General features: G+C 38.7%; 1 protein-coding gene across 6 annotated transcripts; it reads left to right on the top strand.

The window, feature by feature from the left end:
• The first annotated feature begins 6,791 nt into the window (after positions 1–6,791).
• On the top strand, positions 6,792–21,223 carry wt1a (WT1 transcription factor a). Of its 6 annotated transcripts, none has more exons than XM_056740029.1 (9): positions 6,792–7,587; positions 9,988–10,110; positions 10,969–11,071; positions 13,559–13,639; positions 16,825–16,924; positions 18,673–18,820; positions 18,907–18,996; positions 19,607–19,690; positions 19,841–21,223. In XM_056740029.1, the coding sequence occupies exons 1-9, from the start codon at positions 7,191–7,193 to the stop codon at positions 19,960–19,962; spliced, it is 1,248 nt and encodes a 415-aa protein (XP_056596007.1). In that variant the 5' UTR covers positions 6,792–7,190; the 3' UTR covers positions 19,963–21,223. The 6 variants fall into 6 exon arrangements, with proteins under 6 accessions (XP_056596007.1, XP_056596005.1, XP_056596006.1 ...); XM_056740027.1 differs by having other exon boundaries at positions 19,607–19,699; XM_056740028.1 differs by having other exon boundaries at positions 13,556–13,639.
• Positions 21,224–21,789: the final 566 nt, after the last annotated feature.

Below are 21,789 nucleotides of genomic sequence, written 5' to 3'. Positions count from 1 at the left end.
TGTCATTTCGAACCTGCATGATTTCTTTCTTCTGCGAAACACAAAAGAAGATTTTTCTTCATCGTCGACAACGTCTGTACCTATTCACTTCTATTGTATGGACACAAAACCAATGCAAGTCAATGGGGACCGACGTCCATCTGTGACCGACATTCTTCGAAATATCTTCTTTTGTGTTCGGCAGAAGAAAGAAAGTCATACAGGTTTGAAATGACAAGAGGGTGAGCAAATGACAGAATTTTCCATTTCGCGTGAACCATATTTGGGAAAATACTAGGAGTGATCTCATACCAATTAGCTCTTTTACGTTTGGATGTTTTCATTGCTAATTAGCGTAAGAGGCTCCAGCATTGATAACAATGAGTAGCATCTTGTCTTTCCTGTGGAAAGCCCCTTTATCCTGACCAGCCCATGAACCCGTGCGCAGTCAGAGACATCTCTCCTCAAGTAACTGTACACTGCAAGTTTGTTGCCAAATGATCTGCCACGAAAGGATTTGCAATCTTCTTGATGCCAAACTCTGCTGTTAGCGTTTTTAATTGCTGAGCTGTAAAAACGACATGTTGCGTGGAACAGAACGTCTCCTGGTATACGGTAGCGTGCTGGCCCCGATGTGCCCGACTACCAAAATCAACCCGTACACAAACTACGAACTGATATCGTTATCAGGTTGAGTCACGGGTTCAAACATCACAGCACAGACCGCAAATGTGTCTTGTCCTTGGTGCTGTTATATTCAAATGAAACTTTTTATCAAAGCTATCTGTCGTCAGCATTTATTATTCCCAGATTTTGAGCCCCTTTGTATAACAAAGCTGACATGTTGCACGGTTCAGCGTTCACGATCTGGCAGAAGATAAGCACTTTGTAGTGATTTGTTGACCTGGTATTCGATTCCTACTAAACCGATGCCGTGGCGTTCAAACGTAGAGATACTATCTTTGAAGGAACGTCCCAACATAATTTCTCTCTCCTGGAGCCTGGCCAAGCTCTGTAAAGTTTTCTCTCCCCATAAACTGAAGTGGAGACTGAAAAATTTCATCTCTGGAGATTGATAGCGTGTGCTTAGGATGTAGAACTCACAGCTTTTATTAAACAAGGAGCCCTTTCTCTTTAAGTGTTCCATTGTGTGCCATTTGTTGAGCCAAATATTTCACGATGTCTCCCATCCGAAACGATCACCCTGCGTTTGGAACAATAGTATATCTAGCAGGTAATGTATAAGAACGATATATAACGTGGCTTTGACGGGATGATCTGGAAGTGCACGTTTGTTACATTTCTAATTAAATCAAACGTCGAATGTTTTTCTTGTCTCTTCCACACATGTTCAAGGTTGTTCCACCGTGTGCATACCGATATGAATTAATTAATGGCCTTGCAGCTGGCCGTACCACTCTGGCTGATACCCTCGCTTGCTTGCTGTCTCCAAGAGCCTCTGTGTTTAGGTAACGTTGGACGGTTTCCCGCATCCGCTCGAACCCTGGGTTTCTCTGCGTTTGGTCTTTCTGAAGGCGAGCCAGTGTTTTAAATACCTCTGCGGATCTCTGACGATTCTCAGCCTTTGCCTTATCAGCAGTTCGCCACAAATCCCAAACCACCTGCACATGTTATTTCAATAGCATCTCCTGGCGGCTCGGGCATTGTGTACAGCAAGGCCGAATCCAAGTTCTAGGGTTAACAGAAGTTGTCAAGACAGGGTACTTAACATTTTTCATTTATTTAAAGGGATAGTTCGACCAAAAATTTTAATTCTTTCATTATTTACTCAACCGTATAATATTCTAAACCTGTATGACTTTGTTTCTTCCGCAGGACACAAATAAAGATATTTTGAAGAATGTCGGTATCCAAACAACATTGGCCCAAGTTGTATCCCATTGTATGGACGCAAAATCACTAAGACATTTCTCAAAATATCTTCTTTTGTGTTCCAAGAGTCATATACAGGTTTTAAAAGACTGGAGGGAGAAAAGTGACGACACTTTTCTTGATCACGTGTGCATTGTACTTTAATTTTATTTGTACTCCATTTCAAAGATATGAGAAGATCACTAAATTGGCACCGTGTTAGGTGCCAACTTATAAAAGGAAGTACACTTGGCCGGTGTTTTTAAAAGCAGAAATGTTTGTTTAGTTAAAGGCAAACTATTACAATTATGCAATTATTTAAAAAAAGCTGTTTGACATTCTTCTGCAGAACACAAAAGAAGAGATTTTGAGGAACGTTGGTAACCAAACAAAAATGACCCCCATTGAAATCCACTGAAACGTTTCTCAAAATATCTTCTTTTGTGTTGCATATACAAGTTTTGAATAACAACAGTGAAAAAAGTCAGATTTACTATTTACTTTAACTACCCCTTTAAATTATGTTTTATATGTGCACACACAAATATAAAAGGAATTGCATGATCTTCGGACACGGACACCTTTGTTGTTGGTATCTGGTGGCATTTGAGTCAGCCAGTCACAGTGTTATGAATGGTGCAATATCTGAAGATTAGGGACTGGGGAGTGATAGTAGTCCCTTCTTCATCCGCCCTCTTCATTTTCTTCATCTTTACCCTCAATAAGTCCCTCTGCCCATTTAGGACACACTTCAGTTTGAATCCATCACCGTTCCTGCGAATGCAGCTTTGATTCTGTATGACTCCCAGTGTTTGCCAGACAAAAAAAAAATGAACCGTGATAACAAACCTAAGAAAAAAAAATGAGATTTGATTTGTTCACACAGACACTACGAACAGTGGGGCATTGTTATGAAGCAGACAAGGGAAGTTTCACGTCCAACCATGTAGCATTGAACGCCTTTGCCGAAGCCCCCTACTGATAAGGCCGAAGATGATTCATTCCACCACACATCTGTGGCTAACAGAGCTGTTATTTATTTGACAAAGATAGCGTGTTTTCTGTCAGCGTTGAGATCCGTTACATTGGTTGTCTATTGTCCTCGGAGCTGTCCGGTTCATTACTTACGACTTTAATCACGGGTCGTCTTACGTTTACAATAAATCGCCGCTTCAAGTGGAATCTGTTAGCCCAAGACTCCACAAGCATATTCAAACTTCGTTGTCCTTTGTCATGGGTGAGCGGCAACATTTCTCATTTCCTTTAAATGCTCTCCGAGGGCTCCAGGAGAGATTCATCAAATGTGGGGAGATCATCTGGGGCTATCAATTAGTCTGCTGTACAAATGAAGTCGGTAGATGTTCTACCTTGAAGTCCCGTCTCTTTGATGCAATCGCAGGCTTTGGAAAAACAAAATATTTTCAGGGTCACTTGGACCACTGTGTTTTTCTTAAGCCTGCGGAGCACTCGGGTAAAAGTCGGCTAGGTTTGATTTTGAGATAATTTGTTGTTTGTTAAGTGGAAAAATGCATTCGAATGGCCAAGGGAGCCATTCTTTTTCTCCGCTGTTGTTTTAGAAATGCGGCATTAGACATGTACAGAACTTCCCTGGTCTCTCGGGGGAACCTACGGCCTTTTTTCCGAGCAGAAATAGCAAGGAGTGGGTGTTCTGTGTGTTCAAGTGTACGAGGGAGTTCGGCAAAGAAGATGAGGTGAGACCCGACGCTAACTAAAACTCATTATTTACTCAGTAGCGTCGCATTCGGCCCTAAGTGAAGCCAAGCCATCTTTACTTTACGGTTTCGCTTGTGCATCAGTCAGACATTCCCTCACCATTTCAGCATTAATGGTCATTCGACCAACAAGTTATCATATGGAGGGAAGAGTACGTCAAACCAAATTAGCAACTTTCATCTGCCCTTTACTTGGATCTCGGCCTTTCTAGGCTGCCAAACGCTGAGCCCTAATCCAAAGCACTCGAGTCTGACGAGGACTTTGACACAGTGACTTCTGCCGACAAGACTTGCTTTTTCTTTTCCTCGCGCTCCTCTTTCCCGAGTTGAAGAGTTGAATCCCGGGTCAGCAGCTTTCAGCAGAACCCCAGACTACAATTCCAGATGGTGAAGTAGGACCAGATCTCAGCTCATCAATTTAATGAGAACTGCCTCTGCTTAGCCACGGCCCGTTCTCCGGCCGACGCTTCCGGCTACACTGAGGCCTAAACGTTTGACAAATAAAGATGGATCTTAGCTAAATGGTTAAGCGATGGACACCATGTACAAAACTGGCAGGGTTATATATTGCAGATTTAGCGGTTTTAATAATGACCTCTTGATAGCCCAGCATGCCTGAACGTGGCCTTTTCTTTCTCTTTTCATAGACGCTGATTAAGACTTTGGGACACGAGAAGGAAGTGATTGTTTACATTTATGCTGGTGTTCATCTTTATGGTAAATGTCCAAATGAGTATGATAGGGAAGGGGTTGTTTTTACAGCGTCAGTTTAAAATAACAGTGACCTGAGATTTGCATTACATTGTAATGTTGTCAAGCTTCCACCACTAATGTTTGTGTGTAACTGTTGCTATGAAAGCAAAAAGACTGGCAAGACTAGAAGCAGAGGTGATAACCTTTAAAGTCTTCATACATCAGAACAGAGGGAAAAAAACTTTCAAGGACACTAGTAACTGCCTGTGATAAAACACTGCCAACATTTTTGGTGTGTTTCCAATGCAGTACAATAGACATTCATAACATGTTTAGTCTAATTTAGTTTACAGAGTGTAAAAGAAAACAGATTTATAAAATACACAATGTCTGGTTTATTTTAAATACGAAAGTTCACATAATACTCAAAATTCAAAAATGAAAATAGACAAGTTGTTGTTAAATCACCATTTAATTATCAGCCATGTATTTTCATGTTAGCCTCTAAATTCGATGAGTGGCAGTTTCTTGCGAACATTATCCAAAACGCGCACGGTCGTTTTTAATACATCGTTTTAATGTTTCATCTCGGCCCATTAAAGTGTCTGGATGTTAGGCGTGCGTCGCGTCACACCATATTTTTCACAGGCCAAAGTGGAACCGCTGTGGAATTAAGATCTTCGTCACTGTCTATTACTGTTATTGTAAGTATTGTGCAAATGGTTATGAATGGCCACGCGCCCTGGTTAAAAGTCAAGGCTAAAAATTGACTAAGTGATAACAACATAATACAGGATTCGTTTGTTTTCACATTTCCAATCTGAAGGTGAGGACGTCCAGCTGAGGTCCATCTCAGTTGCGGTATCCAATAATATTGCTCTCTTTCGGTGGGTTTGCCAGAGGTTAAGCAGAACTCAGCCCTTGCGGATGGGAGTGTGTGTAGGGGTTTGTAAGTCCTCTCTTCCTCACGGCAGATTGTGCAGTGTTATAATTAAGCAATCCCTCTGCATCGCAACACCTATTTTTCATCCGCCTCTCCTTGTGCTACAGCTGATGGTCGCCGATTGTAAGGCATAACAATTTCACGAAGACATTTCTTTCATTGGCTCATTCAATTATTTCTTCCAGAATTTGTAACTGACGTCGTCGTTACCGGCATGCGCTTTTATGGTTTTTTTTTTAATAAAATAATTTTACTCATTCGTCTTTGAATTTCACTGATAAAATATGAAGAATTAAGTAAATAAAAATAGAAAGAAGTTAAGAAGAATTAAAAAAGTGAGCAGTTTTCATTTGTTAATGAGATGATAAGAAACTTGCTTTAGTCTTAACAAATTCACTCTGCACTTAATAGAGCAATAGTTTTTTTTTAAAGAAAACTGCAAACTGTGCTATGCAATTTTTTACAAATAAAAAATTGGGCAATGCATGCGACTCAAAATGAGAATATACTACGAAAAATTTTTGATTTTTAAGGAAAAGGTTACAAAGATAGCAAGAGTCTTATCGTTTCAATTCGTTGTTCCAACACTTATTGTGGAGTTTTTTTCCACAGTTTGAAAAGCAGAACGCAACTTTAAAAAAAATATTTAAAGAAGAGATATTATATAAAAATTGATTGCATATTATTATTATAATTACTATAATATTTGTTTAGATGAAACTCTTATTTAACTAGGCCCGTTTCTTTTTAAACAACGGGGTTTTGGAAACAGGCTACTTATTGCTATTAACTATAGTTTTGTAGCTCTGCAAAAAAGGAAATCAAATAAAACAATTATAAATGACATGATCATTCTATTAAAATATTTTACAATAAATAGGCTATTTCTTTTTGTTGAAGTAGGCTAAAGCTTGTATCTTATGAAGCCCACGTTCTTAAATAGTTTGATAAATATCCTAAATTACAAAAAAAGCCAATCACATTTGTTTTTTGCATATAAGGTCATCAGACCGAAAAAACATTAACTTTGATGGATGTGGTAATGATAATGCGCGAGCAAGGGTTGGGTCATAATGACGTAAAGGTTACCCGCTCATCTTGGTTATACAGTAAACAACATTATTTAAAATCGGATTTACTTAAATGTTTTAAATATTCTACGTAAATTATTTAAATACCTTTATCATATGAATCAATATTTAAAGTTAAAATCTTCTTGAGGAAATTTCTGCGATGCAGACTTTAATTTTATAGATATATATTATAAATATAACCAAGATTTTAAAGTAAAGCAAATTTATAAACTGTTCTACAGTGCCTGCTAAACTGTGGCCTGCTACAGTATTTGTTTCAAATATCATAAAAACCTTGCTTCTGAATCATTGTTATCCATACCTTACTCCCACAAACGCATGCATAGAGTTTATTGAGACTCCCTGCATGCTGTATGAGTATACAGGGAGGAGTATTGTACAAGGAGAGGTAAATGAATGAAGTGTTACACTCATCTTTCCTCACTAGTTTTTAGCTCCTCCTCCTGACTCCTTAGTGTGGGTCTGTATGTCAGCTCCCAGGCCTCCAAAGAAAACAGGCACGCAAGTAAGGAGGTACACCTCTCTCCTTCTGCTTTCTCTCCTGCTCTCCTCACTCCATTCACGGACCCTGCGAGACCTCTCCTTCGCTGGGACCACCCTACTGAGCACCCTTATGTTTGCGTTCTCTTGTCTCGCCCTTACTCTCCATTGCAACATGGACTTTTCCGATTGAAAACAATCTCGTGCCATCTGCATGCCTTTGGAGCGATTCCTGTTGGGCAAATTCAACTCAGCGATGACACCTGGCTGGATTTGACTTTTATTGACTTTGCTTTGCGTTGGATTGCACTGAACCAAACTCTCAGATCTGTTGGACCTTGTCTCATTGCTGGGCCTGTTTGCTAAAGTGATCAGGTGTATCGTATACGCGCTAGGATGGGATCTGATGTACGTGACCTCAACACGCTCCTTCCCCCCGTGCCCACGTTGCCAGGGGGGAACAGTAACTGCACCCTTCCCGTAAGCAGTACTTCACAGTGGGCCCCAATGCTGGACTTCCACACCGGTTCACCTTACAGCTCGCTGGCCCCGCACTCCTTTATCAAGCAGGAGCCCACCTGGGGCACGGCCGACCCCCATGAGGACCCTCACTGTGGTTTGAGTGCCTTCACTCTGCACTTCTCTGGACAGTTCACTGGCACTGGGGCCTGCAGGTACGGAGCCTTTGGGGCCCCCACGCCCAGTCAACCTCCACCCAGCCAGCCGAGGATGTTCAGCAACGCTCCTTACCTGTCTAACTGCATGGAGAGCCAACCCAGCTCCAGAAGTCAGGGTGAGATACTTTTCGTATGAAATATCTGTTTAGTTCTTCATTGGGCAAGACTGTATGATGCTGTTAAAACGAAAGTTAAGTGTAAAAATCTATAATTATAGAAGGTGGGAAAGTCTGTTTACTGTAATAATCCTGTAACACCTTTACTTTTATTCAAGGTTTTAATTTAGGCCTTCAGTTAAAAATGATCTGTTTAATATATTTAATTCAATAGATTAAAAGATCACACTTCTCTTAATAAACCTATAATATTCCTCAAATCTACAGGACAAAAGAAAGTTTTACAATCTGTTTTCTTTATTTTAGTCACCATTGTATGTTTTATTATTATTTCAAAGCATAATTGTTTGCTTCTAAATGTAGTTATTGGAGTTTATGTACATACCGTATTGTTAAGTACAGTAAGAACAATGTTAAACGGTTTGATTAGATTATAGGTTGATATCTATGATTAATGTTTGACATTGAAAATTAATTTGCGTTAGCAAAAAAGTCTTCATAAAAATAGCATTGACAAACTAACTGCGTGAAACCTTAATCTTTGCATTTAATGTCAAGTTTAATTTTATTCAAATTAATTAATTTACTTAAGAAAAAAATGGACATTAAATGTATGACAAATTTACTGTTTGAAGCCTTAATATGAACGGTTATTGTCAATTTAATTTTTTATTAAAAGTTTGATGTATTCAAAATCATTTTGCTGAAAATAATAGGATAGGATATTAATACAGCATTTCTATTGTTTTGAGGAGCTTTAACACAGTTTGTCAGAGCTCGCTCGTGTGAACTTGTATTAACAGTAAGTTAACATATAGTGAGTAAATGCATTCTGCGATTTATCTGTCACCAGGGCCATCACCTCACACATATTTGTCTACCTTGAATAAATACACATCATAATGCTCCTGTATTTGGCAAAACAGTTCACAGTCATTTTACAGATATGCATCAAACACCTACTCACATGGTCATTTAATACTTGTGACTCATTGCTGTGTCAGTAAACAGTAAAACAGACTGTGGGTTTCAGAGTTTTCAACTTATGAGATGATATAGATTTTGCAGCGAGTCAAGAAAACTATTTATTTCTCTCTAGGTAAAGTGCATATATTTTAATCAGAGAACAAAAAATGAGCATGCCATAAATGTATTTAAAAAAATCAAATTAAGATAACAATCACAGAAAATAATAAAGTAAAGTTAAATACAAGTGATATTACATTAAGCTAAATGGGTAATTAGACAAATCTATAATAAATAAAATAACAAATAAAACAAAGCCATTTGAAGCACAATTTGGGACATTTATGTAACTGATACCCAAAAATAACTTCCCCCATAATAAATTAAATGTAAACATAATGCATACTTTTAATTAAATTGCATGTTTTCTAAAATATGTTTGATCCCCTAAAACAGTAACTAATATTAGACAACAGAGCCAACACGCACACAGAAATATAAAAGGAAAAATGTTTTAACATTTCTGTCAACCTGTCGCTTAGACATGTAGTAATTCACGCTGGCTTTAAATATTACTTCTGTTGATTTTTCATCGTTGTTTTATTAGTCTTAGAAACTTCTAAATTACAAAGATAATTTGATTTTCCAAACGATTAAATCCACATTTCCGCTCATAATCTCATTTTGCCATGAATTTCAAAATATGCAGATTTTCATAGAGCCTGCTTGAGTGACAGCGTGTGACGTATTTCCTAATCAATAATAATAAAATAAGACGAGCAATAATTAAATATAATATCAAATGACACTAAGCTTAAATAAAGTTAGATTTGACCCAGATCTATTTTTGAAATCTTTGTCAGATTTTTCTCATACTGATACCATCAAATTGCTTTTTGGAAATATAAAGTCAATTGTTGACACTACAGCAGTACTCACAGCAACTGACTTGCACTTTACTGACCCCCGAGTTTTGTCTCTTGCTGAGACCCTGGTTGGATAGAAGAGAAATGGTCATCTTTAATGAGTTTACTCTCACTGAGGTGAAAGTGGTTGGCTTGTAACTAATGAAGATGGTGGTGGGGGACCTTGATTTACGATGTTACGTCTGACCTCGGGTTACACCAAGGCATGATTCACCCCCTAAACCTGGTGTCGGCTCTCGACTGCACCGTCCTGCCAGGGTTCATTTTCCTCGCACAGCTTGTCCACTCGCCCCCGCTTGGGAATGGTGGGGAGGGGGTGATTAGAACCAAAGGAGTAATCTTTTATACCTATTAACTTTTGAGTAGCTCTGTTTGTGTTTCTGTTTAGTAGCAGCTTATGCAGATTCAATGATATTATTTTTCTATGCAAAATATGATATTATAGGAATATCAGTGTCTGACTATATCTATTAATATGAATGTTCTTAAATTTGTATATCTCTCCTAGGTTATAGCGCGGTTGCTTTTGATGGAGCCTCCAACTATGGACACACTCCAACCCACCACACCTCACAGTTTCCCAACCATACCTTCAAACATGAAGACCCCATCACTCAGCAAAGCAACATGGGTAAAAATCCCTCCATGCACTAAATCACATTTAACTATGTTTGTATAAATGCACATATTCTTGGAGATCCTTATCTCCGCACACTTTCCGAGCGCTCGAGAGCTTGACCTCGCTCTTTGAACTTACTGCAGGGTCGCTGTAATGTCATTTCGGGGGCAAGTCGCACAAAACGTCCCATCGCAGAACAGCAAATCAGCTCAGTGTTTTTTCCCCAGATGTCCTCTTTGCTCTTACGGTCTCCACAATGTTAAACATCAGCAAACAGCTCACTGGACGATTTGGTTATGGCTGCAGTAAATTTTCTCGGAGGTCTCGGAGCGAGTGACCAGAAGATTCAGTAATGTGGGGTTCCCTTCGGAACGTTTAGAACCACCACGGGACACATTCACAATGTGGAAGCCGGATGAGCCGAAGCACCAGTTTCTCATTTGCACTTTGAAACGGAGAACGATGCCTGCGTGCTTATAGCTTCAAAGTCAGCCTGTTGTTTTCATAACTGCTAAGCGTACTCGGCCGCATCTCCACAACCCTCCCTCGCTATCATATTCCCTTTGTAGGACGCGCTACGCCACACACTCTCAATCATGCGCTTCATTGAAACAGCAAAGTTATGATACTCAGAGCGTCCAGGCGTGGATCTTTTTTATTGGAGACTTGAGACAAACAAAGTGCAGAAATTGTACTACTAAAAAACAATGCTTAAAAAAATTCACAGCATTAAAATTTAACCAAAAAGTATTTGTCTCAATGTTGTCTATTCTCCCTTCTTGGCCTCTTTGCTGTGAAGACAGGTTTATTTACAACTGTCTATGAAAAATAGCTATTTATGTATTTTTGTTTATATTTGTTGTGTTTCAGGTGACCAGCAGTATCCTGTCCCTCCGCCGGTATACGGCTGTCACACGCCTTCAGACAGCTGTACAGGGAGTCAGGCTTTGCTCCTGAGGAACCCATACAACAGGTAGGGCTCCAGTCCTATCCATCATGCACATCAATATCTCTCAGGGTCAAAACATGCACATACAATATGAGATATGCACACACAACATCATAAATGTCTCCTGGTTTAAAGGGACAGTTCACCCAATAATGTAAATTCTGTTTTCATTTATGAACACTCAAGTTGTTCTAAATCTGTATAAATGTCAGAGAAGGATATTTCGATGCTTGTAACCAAATATTTTTGGATGCCATTGACTACCATAGTAGGAAAAATTGCCGTATAAATTTCTTTGTTCTGCTAAACACAAAAGAAGATATTTTGAAGAATGTGGGAATGCAATTTTGATTACCATTGTCAGTTTTTTTGAGCTAACTGTCCCTTTAAGAAAGCTCAGAGATGCAGAACATCAAACTCCAGTTGCCACTGTGTCTGTGCCACTGTACTGGGTTGTACATACCTTATCAGCTTGACTCATGAATATTAATTAGGTGTCTTAACACTTAACAAGTAAAAGACAGGTTAATGTGTGCCAGCAATTGTAGATAATGAAAATCGTTGTTTTATCATCCTCGGTATAAAATTCACACAGTGATTTAGAAATGTTTTTCATGAGTACAAGTAATATTTCTCAGAACACGTCTGCAGGAAGTTCAAATTCAGTTGTGTTCGGAATTGAGGCCTGGACTACAATCAAAAGCATCATGTCACGATGCCATGAACACATAGAGGACGTGGGAAGTAAAGTAAAAAGGAGAGGAAAGGCGCATGGGAGGTTTTGTTAGTACAGGATGTTCAAATAAAGTTATCCAGTGCGTCTGTCTTTGGTAACTTCCACCTGGATGAAAGATCAACTTTTTTCTGTTTTTCCTGTGCGTTAGAGAATCAGACTCTATTTTAGACACATACATGTTTTTAAGAAAACTGCAAACTTTTACAGTGAGGGTCCATATGTTGAAGTGCTGGTTTATATAATTTATACACTCGTGTCATTATTCAAAAGCTGTATATGACTCTTTCTTCTCTGGAACACAAAAGAAGATATTTTGAGAAATGTCTCTGTTGTTTTGTGAATGTTCAATGGAAGTCAACGGAGACCAGCGTTGTTTTGTTACCAACGTTCTTCAAAATATCGTCTCTTGTGTTCTGCGGAAGAATAAAAAGTCATGCAGGTTTGGCATGATACGAGTTCCGGTGAACTGTTCTTCTACATCTTTCAAAATACCAATTATCGAAATTTTGTTAGTAAGCATATTGCCAAATCAAAGCTGGTTTCTGTCGAACGTTCTTAATAAAGGTCAAGTGCTGAACAGCAGCGTGAACCGGGCCAACACAAATGCTTTAATCCACCACCCGTTTGCACTCTCAAACCAGCTCTGAATTGTTTCATTCTGATAAGTGGTTAACTGTTCTCCAAGGAATTCCCTGCAACTTCGGCTAACGGTACGCAAACTACGGCCCCGAAGTGATCTCACATTCCGTGGATGTTTTATCCATGTTGTTTTTCCAGCCCAGAGGGAACATAAAGATTCAAAATAACAGAATTGGGATGATAAGGGGACTTTGACTCAGGTCGAACTGTGTTTTCCAGTTCCCTCTCCACTGCGTTGCAATAAACAGTCCGCTATCGGCTGCGGTTGAGGGGCTGGGAATTCTCAAATGGAAATGCTTTGCTGCTTTTCAATAAAACGTCTGCTACCTAAAGCTCTGTATCTATACAGACTTTTTAATAAGTGAGTTTTGAGATAAAGCTCAAACTTGTTTTGGTTACAAATCCAGAATTTAAATGTGGTTAAGTGCGACTTAAATCTCTTAGGCGAAGTGTATGAAACAAGACACGACCAACTCGCTTCTTGCATTTTTGTTGGGTGTGTTAAAACATAACAACACCAAGGTCACAAACACAAAATGTTGTAAAGTTCTATGTACATTGACACTTTTTAAATTGACGTGAAACATTACGTTTACTGCTTAATTATAAAAGTTTGTGATAAAAACCGCACGGACGACTCTTTCGACACTTGTTTTCTCAAAGCAAATACATGGTGCTAAAATACAGGGACTTTCCCTTTGCAATGAAGCAAAGCCCAGTACCAGGTACCAGATCATACCGCCGTACCCTGTTCCCTGTCTATGATGAAATACTGTGATGTCAGAATTGCTGGAGATAAATCCAAACTATGTGTTTGGTTGAGCACCTGGCAGGGTAACGGATAGTCCAACAGACAGGCTTTTAATAACTTATGGCAGCTTTTTTTAGTCTGACCTGATATGATTAACTGATACCCCGGTGGTGCGGGTAACCCCTTGTTTTTTCGTTCGCATGCGACACATTCATTCGTTGTTACCCGGGATGCCTTTGTCAAAAGCCGGTCCATTTTTCATCCTCCACATTCTCTCCATCCGACTGTGATTGCTGGTTAATAATACAAAGAGCTTGTGCTTGTAGTTAGGGAAAATACTGTCCGTGCATATTTTCATAAATGCTGTTGTGTTGTATCCCAGCAGTGATAATTTATATCAAATGGCGTCACAGTTGGAGTGCATGGGGTGGAACCCTGTCAACAGTCTGGCGTCCACCATTAAGAGGTAGGTCGACGTGACCCTCTCCTGTCATCTAGAAATTCTTCAGTATTTTGAATTGCACATATCTGTCTCAGCCAGGATCCATGAGGACAGTTAATCAGCTTTAGTTGAGACACATCTGGGTTAGAACTCACTTTACAGGACTTATTTAACTATTTCAAGGGTTGTTGAATAACATGCGCCAAACTTTCCCCAAACGTACACTATTGGTTCAGCCAAAGTTGCTTTTTCGGTCCTTACAAAAGCAGTACTGTGAACACAATCTCCTTCCGAATCGTAACTATTTAATAAGGTGGCGAATTCTTATAATTCGTACATTTTGTACATTTCAGTACGATTTGCTTGTTTTCATTTCAGTGAAGCTTCAGTTTGGCTTTTTTCTACCGATCGTACATTATTGCATGACTCACGTCGCACAAATCCGTCCGAATTAGCCATCTTGTAAAATAGTTATGAATTCCCATGCACTCTCAAACAGTTTAGCAAAGTACAATCAGTCATTTCAATTTACTATTTTACGTTTTGTCAATGTCTCAACGTTACTTCAACTCATCAAAAAGCCATTTTATAACTTCCATCAATTCAACCACTTGTCAAAACTCACAATAGTTAAAATCACCGAAGTTGAAATGACAGCCTATTTGCGAGAAATGTTTTACCAAACCAACGAATTGTGCACGTAATGGCTTGTTCTGGGTTTGACAAAGTACTTAACATAGAAAAACAACACTTTACACTTTAAAGACGGTTTTACTAAAAATCGCAATTGGACTAGTTTATAGGTTCACAATAACCTCTCCTAACCTAAAAATAACTTCCCCACGACGTAAAACTCATCTGTTTGTGCCACAGTGTGCACATGCAGAATCTGCCTCTGTTTTGTCTGGCTAGAGAATGATATCCTGCCATATATTTGCCAGTGGCACCTCAGCCTTGACCATGCCGAGCGCGGGCCCGTCTGGAGGAAGCGAGCTGTGCAGGGGGAGGTGGAAGTGTATCAGTGCACAATGGGACGGTTTCTACTCCCTCTGGGACCTGAGCGAGAATCCACAGTCACGTTCGGCCAGGCGGGGAGAAGGCTGTGACCTCTCCGCAGCCTCCCGTAGAGAGCCTGTGGAGCGCTGGGTGACGGAATGATTCATGCGCTGATAAATAAGAAAGACAGGGCAGTTTGGTCTTAACTCAGTCATTCCTATACATCCAACTATCTATAATTCAGCATTTTGCATACCTCCAAATCCCTCGTCTGTTGCGAGACCAGGGTAGCTCTTCAGCCGGGCTCGGGTGAATAAATGAACTGTGAGATGATTTAATGCAGGATGCTGTTTCGGACTGTCTTTTTCGCCTGGCTGGTCTTACGTACAGACAAAGAGAACTTTATACCTCATGAACTGTTGCACCGCATGCACTAAATTCACCAGCAGTGTGTTTCGCTTCAAGCACATCTCCGTTATAACCTCTCGGTAACAAACAAACAAAAACAACGTTATCTATGCCACGGTTAAGTTTGTGTGGTCCAAAAGAAATACGGTGTCGAATTGTCCTGGCAGATACATAGATGTGTGTATTTACAGCGTCAAGAAAAGAGACACATACCTCTGAGGGTTAAGCAGAAGTTCAAGAGTGAGCAAGACCATACATTCCCCATTCATCTCTTTGACTGGCCCTAGCTCAGAGTTTTTTGGGTAAAAATATTGCACCTCGGAACAGGGAGCAATTTGCCCCAACGTCAGCGTGACTTACAAAGAGATGACTCTTGGTGTTTTATGGCTGGCTATGCCCTCGGTGTCATCTAAAGCTTGTGAAATAATGCATGCAGAGATTTAGGAAGGACTACATGTGTTGTGGGACATAACGGGAGAAGTTATGAGGTAGCACTCCGTTTTATGAACAGTTGTTGTGCCGTAGTGCAGATGTTGATGTTTTCAATACTTAATATACACTTTAATTCATATTTTATATCAATCTAATTAACAAATGCAAAAAATGTCAATTCAGATATTGCAGACCTATGCTACTTACGTCGCTGTCAGAATTTGGACATTCCAAAACCTCGGATGTCCAAATTTGCTGATTTTCATGAAACACTGTGCTTTTTATTATTGACAAGCACTTTTTAATACATTTGTGTTGATTAGATATTTGCAAAACCCAGTGATGAACATAAAGGTTGACTAATAATAATGATTTATAACAAGAAATAAAAATCACGAAATATGGAGATGGTGCTTTTTATTTATTGTTTTTGAGGAGCAACAAAAACAAAAAGCACAATAAATCCAATAAACACCTGCACAAAACAACTAAACATCTGTAAAATGATTTTTTTACATATTTAATAAAATTATCTTTCTAGGTTAGTGATCTCTATTATGGTGTCCATGTAAAGTCTGCAAATTACCCGCCAAACACATTCTCAATTTCAATATTTAATTTATTTTTTCAATAATACTTTCATTAAATAAAAAATACTCCTGACATTTTATATAACATTAACACTTGAATTAATATAATAATTTAGAAGTTTTTGTACAGCAAAATATATATAAATTCGATCCAACCAATAATTAAAATAATTATTTTATTCTCTCAGTTCGAGACCCCTGTTCTAGAGAGTGTATATTTGATTTAATTTGTATTGAAATATGTTTTAATTGAAGTACTAAAAGGTACTACAAATATACTTCAAATAAAACTAAAACCACTGTTACTATGGTAACCAAAAATATTAAAAAAATATGTTAATCAGGGATTTGTTACAATATCCATTGTTTAATTGTGGTGCTGTAGTAAAAGTGATCACAAAAGTAGTAATCAATCTTATAAAAACCGTGGTTACTACACTTTTACAAAACCGAGGTTAATTTTCATAAGGGACATACTTATATAATATAAATAAGACCAAATAAATACACACTGTTTATTCTCTGAAAACAACTGTTGTAATCACATGCAATGCCATTTAAAGTATGTAATTTATAGTATTTATAAATATTCAAATGTAGATTAAAGCAAAAATCCTGATCATTTTTGTTTTGGGATAACATAGGAATTTTAATAAGTGTTCCCTGCTTTTACACTATCCATAATCTAATAATCTCAAACTACAAATCATTTTTACAAGCTACCATTTTACAGCCAATTACTGTACAATAACAAACACATTTTCTCTCTTTGAACACCGACAGCCATGCAGCGGGTTATGAAAGTGACCCCAGCACGCCCATGGTCTACAGCTGCAGCACACAGTACCGCATACACACCCATGGCGTCTTCAGAGGCATTCAGGTCAGTATCTCCACGCTCACAGCCCATTGGAGTTCACTCTCAGGACATTGTGAGTGAGACACAGAACTGCTCTGTGCTCTCGATTTGCGGGCCAAGGTCAGGCAGCGGCATACACACACACTAACAAACACGTTTACACGGCTCTCAATCAAAATTATAGTTGAAAAATAATCAACCAAAAAAGATGAAGAAACTCTTTCAGAGTGCTGCAACGCCTTAAATAACAAAGGAAAGAGAGACGGATGAGATTTGAAAATAAGCCGCCGAAGAAAAGATTGTGACGCAACGTCAAGGCTATGCGAGAGGAAGCAGGCGCCTGCCAGGAGAGTTGACACATTTGAAAGGCATTTCAGGATGAATAGGGAAGAGGAATCACTTAAAAAGTCCATTAGCCATAAAGCTGCAGTTTCCAGTTGCCTGCTGCTCGTGAATATAAATCATTAGTTCTTAATTAATGTCTGTCAGCGGCTTAAAACAGTTAAAGAAGACATACTCCAGAACTGCTCTCTTTCACAGTGACATGCCTTTCTTCACTTCTGTGTTTACTCTCTCTCTCTCTTTCTGTCTTTGAGCGAGTTGAATTAGATTTTAAACTTGAGACTTATAGATAGATTCCGACATCATTTTTTCACCCTCATGTCATTCAAAACCTGTGTGACTTTCTTCTTTGGAGCACATAAGACGATTTTTTGAGAAATGTCTCACTGGTTTTGTGTCCATACAATGTAAGTCAATGGGGTGCAATGATGTTTGGTTACCATTCTTTATGGTATCTTTAATATCTATATTTCTGCAGAAGAAAATCATACAGGTTTGGAATGACACGATAATTTGATTTAATAATCATTTAAACAGAACGGTTCAGTTAAACACAGCCCGTCGCTGAACTTGACCGCTGCATACAAATCACACGCAGCATGTTTCCACGCCGAGGTGTATTGCTTTGCCTGCTGTGTTATCATCCCCACGGGGTCAATATATAAATCTGGCGCTACAGCGGTAGAACAGTTTAGTAATTTACTTATCAATAGCATTTAACACACATTCATTACAGTGCCAGCGTACGGAAACGGCATTATGCTAAGCGCTAGTTAATTAAGAGCAGATGGGCTCTGGCGGTGGGCAAATGAGGGAGATGGGAGGATAGGGGGGAGTGAGGCAGTGAAATAGGGTCTGTCTAACGTCCGTGACTAACTGTTCACAGTTAGAGCTCATACCAGTAGCGTGGTTAAATCTCGATGATCATTTCACAGCTAATTCTGCCGTAATGAAACGATTGGCCAAGCTAATTATTAGCGGTTTTGACAGCCAAGAGCTGCTCTGCCATTGCATGGGCAATAGGCTTGAAATAATTTTTTTGGAGGATCTATTGACAGAAATGCAATATAATATACATCTTTAGAGAACCGTAGATGAGGAAGTGTTATTATTGTCTAAGATTGAGCTATTACTATCTAAGTACACCGCGGGTCCCTTTGCATGGAATTCGCCATGTTGTTTCTTCGGTAGCCCTAAACGGACAACTGCTCTACAGAGTGCGTTTCGTAAATATGTTATCTCCTTCTTCAAAGAAGCAAAGACGTGACAACATCTTAGTCCTGTGAAAGCCTCCATAGTAGTTCGAAAGAGAGGGGTGAGCAGAGGACTAAACCATTGGTTGCAGTTCGCAACCTCACCCCTTGATGTCGCAAAATTTCATACACTGGACCATTTAAGATTAAAATATGCATTTGTTGACTTTCTGACAGGATGTGAGGAGGGTACCGGGCATTACCCCAGCGTTAGTGCGCTCATCCGAGACGAACGAAAAGAGGCCGTTCATGTGCGCCTACCCAGGGTGCAACAAAAGATACTTTAAACTTTCTCACTTACAGATGCACAGTCGTAAACACACAGGTGAGCGTCTTTTTCAGATGAAAACAATAATGCATGACTGCCGTGATCCGTCAGCATGTGATAAAATGTGTTTGTTGATCTCTTAGGGGAGAAACCCTATCAGTGTGACTTCACAGACTGCGGTCGTAGATTTTCCAGATCGGACCAGCTGAAAAGGCACCAGAGAAGACACACAGGTTTGGCCTCTATGTGCTTTTTTCTTGGTCTCCCTTCCTGCATCTTCTGTTTTTCTTTATTGTTTTTCTATATAGTAGCACACGGAGTTATTTGAGTGATTTAGGTGTTTTTAGTTAAACTCTGTCCCCAAATTGCAAAGACAATTGATTTAGCGTTGAATCGATTATATGCTCAATGTGATTCAACTTTAAATCTAAATATCTTTGCTTTCTGAGTATACAAGTCCCCTTAAAACTAAAATAGAAAGAAACTAGTGATGCAAATCTCTTTCAGATAGGTCTGTTAAGACACCCTATTAGTCAACCACAATCCCACAAACAGTGAAAAAATATAGAGCGATAGAAAAAGTGTGATAGCATTACACATCTACCTTGAACATTCATTTGGGTAAATGTTTACATTTTCACTTGCATCCAAGTGTCTGAAAGTGTTGAATGCTCTTTAAGTTGTATGATTCAGGATGTTTGTCAATGTATTGCTATCTCACTTTGAACATACATAGTCTCACATACTTAAGACAGTACTTTCTCCTGACACCTTTTAGTACGGCCTCTCCTCCGGCCCCTATTGTAGACTGTACCCTTTTTCTCCTTGTGTGTGCGTGTGTAGGGGTTAAGCCCTTCCAGTGTGACACCTGTCAGAGAAAGTTCTCACGGTCAGACCACCTTAAGACCCACACCCGGACACATACAGGTAAAACAAGTGCGTATACCTTTTCATTTTCTCATAATTTCTCTTTGATGATGAATTTTTTAACCCTACAAGTAATTTATGCCAAAATTCATTATCGCTGTTTGGTCGTACACTGTGTTCTAATGTTTTTATCTCTCTTTCACGTTCCAGGCGAGAAACCCTTTAACTGCAGATGGCCAAATTGTCAGAAGAAATTCGCCAGGTCCGATGAGCTTGTGAGGCACCACAACATGCATCAGAGGAATCTGACGAAGTTGCAACTCTCTATTTGAGTCAAAGTTTAGTCTTAGCAGTAGTGCTGATCTGAGACCTGTCCCTCTCACCCAAAACATAAACTTGACGCTTTATGCGTAAGAAAAAACATGATCTGTTTTTAGATCGGAAGCAACTGATCACCTGTAACAACACATTTGCTTTTGACTAAATTTTTATTATGATTTATCTTGCCATCAGTAGGTGATAAATGATTTGTAGTTTAAAATATCTGAAGGTACAACTCTAACTCAATTTAAAGCGCCCAAATTTAGATAAACAAATATTTATTTTTATTTTAACCTAAAATAATCATACAACTTTATTACGAACAATATTCATATTTTTTTATCATGATCTTTTTTTCGCATTTATTTTGATTTTACATTTAGAGTCCACTTGAAAAGAAATGGAGGGAAATACTTGGCCATGATGCCTCTGTCTAGCATTTGATGCATTCCTCAACACTGACACAGCTCATGTGGATGACATGAATTCAATTCCTGCTGGCGTCATTTCCTTACCTCTCTCTGCTATGTGGCAAAAGGTTAAATATTGAAAAATAAATAGTAGGTCTTTGTGTTTGTTTTGGATCTCTTGCTGCTGATCTGATCTGTTTTTCTTTGCAATGGTGAAGGTTATGGTTTGGTTAGGGGAAACTGGCACTAGAGTAGCACTTAGAAACAATGTTTTCATGAGAATCCTAATAACAAGAGGCATTGTGTCTGTATGCGCAGCGCCCCCTAGAGGCGTATCGCATCTAACTCCAAAACATTTCAAATAAAACAGTCTGTTTCTAATAAGGGAACCCTTTCCTGTTTTTCTGGGATGCTGAGACTAAGATGTGAAAATGTACTTAACAATTTATTTAGTTCTCAGCAGTTTTCAGACTAATTTATTATGTTTGTTGTAAATTAAAATGTTACTTCTTTCTCCTTGTTCAACTTTATCCAGCATCTTCTGCAACATTGTATCTGAAGTTCAATTGTTCCACTGTTGTGCTTGTTTTTATTGTTAAAAATCCACTCTTAGACCTTACCAGATAATTTATGAGTAGGTCACACTGGTTATGTGGCTGAGCGGTTGTGGCCGAGCTGTAAATATTAGTTTCAATCCTCAGCAAACACCAAAAAATAAAAACAACATTTTGTTCATGGGAAATGTGACTCACGTAGCCTATATAACGGATAGAATGTGAAAAGCATTTAGATGGAAAGTTTTGTTGTTGTTGGTTTTTAACATACTTTGTTTGTCTTATATCATCTATTGTTGATGTTTTTTTTAAATAAAACATTCGGGATTAACTTCATGAAAAGCTCTCCTCTAAATTGAACTTGAACCACAAGGTTAGGTTTCCAACGTGAAGAGAAAATATATAAAATGATCTCTTGATCATTTTTTATCACGCTCTGAAAATGTACAATGGATTACTTAAGTATTTTTTTAATATCATTTACTGTAAAATTAACTTAAATAAAAAAACGGACTCTTAAAGTAGGCTACAAGACATGCCAAAATTTTCTTTGTGAAACTCCTCACGTCATAAAAAATAAGATTTGTTTGATTCAACAAAAGGCTCCTCTTAAATAAACGAACTCTTCATTAAAACACTCATAAAAATATACATCATTTAATCTTTATCTGGTCATAATGTCTGGCTATTTCAATCTGAAACAATTTGCTTTGTGTAAATCAGAGCATCTCCACCCTATTACTCATGTTGAAAAGTCCCTCTGTATCTCACAGAGATGGTGCTTAATCTCTGTCCTAGATTTGGTTCGAGTGTCCTTTGAAGGCAAGGTGGCTGCTTTGTGTAACTTCAGCACAGTCCACTTCCAATAGACCCG

This window comes from Triplophysa dalaica, chromosome 24 (genome assembly GCF_015846415.1).
Source record: "Triplophysa dalaica isolate WHDGS20190420 chromosome 24, ASM1584641v1, whole genome shotgun sequence".
Classification (NCBI taxonomy): Eukaryota; Metazoa; Chordata; class Actinopteri; order Cypriniformes; family Nemacheilidae; genus Triplophysa; species Triplophysa dalaica.
The sequence above is the reverse complement of the archived record's forward strand: the minus strand, read 5'-3'. Positions and strand labels throughout refer to the sequence as shown.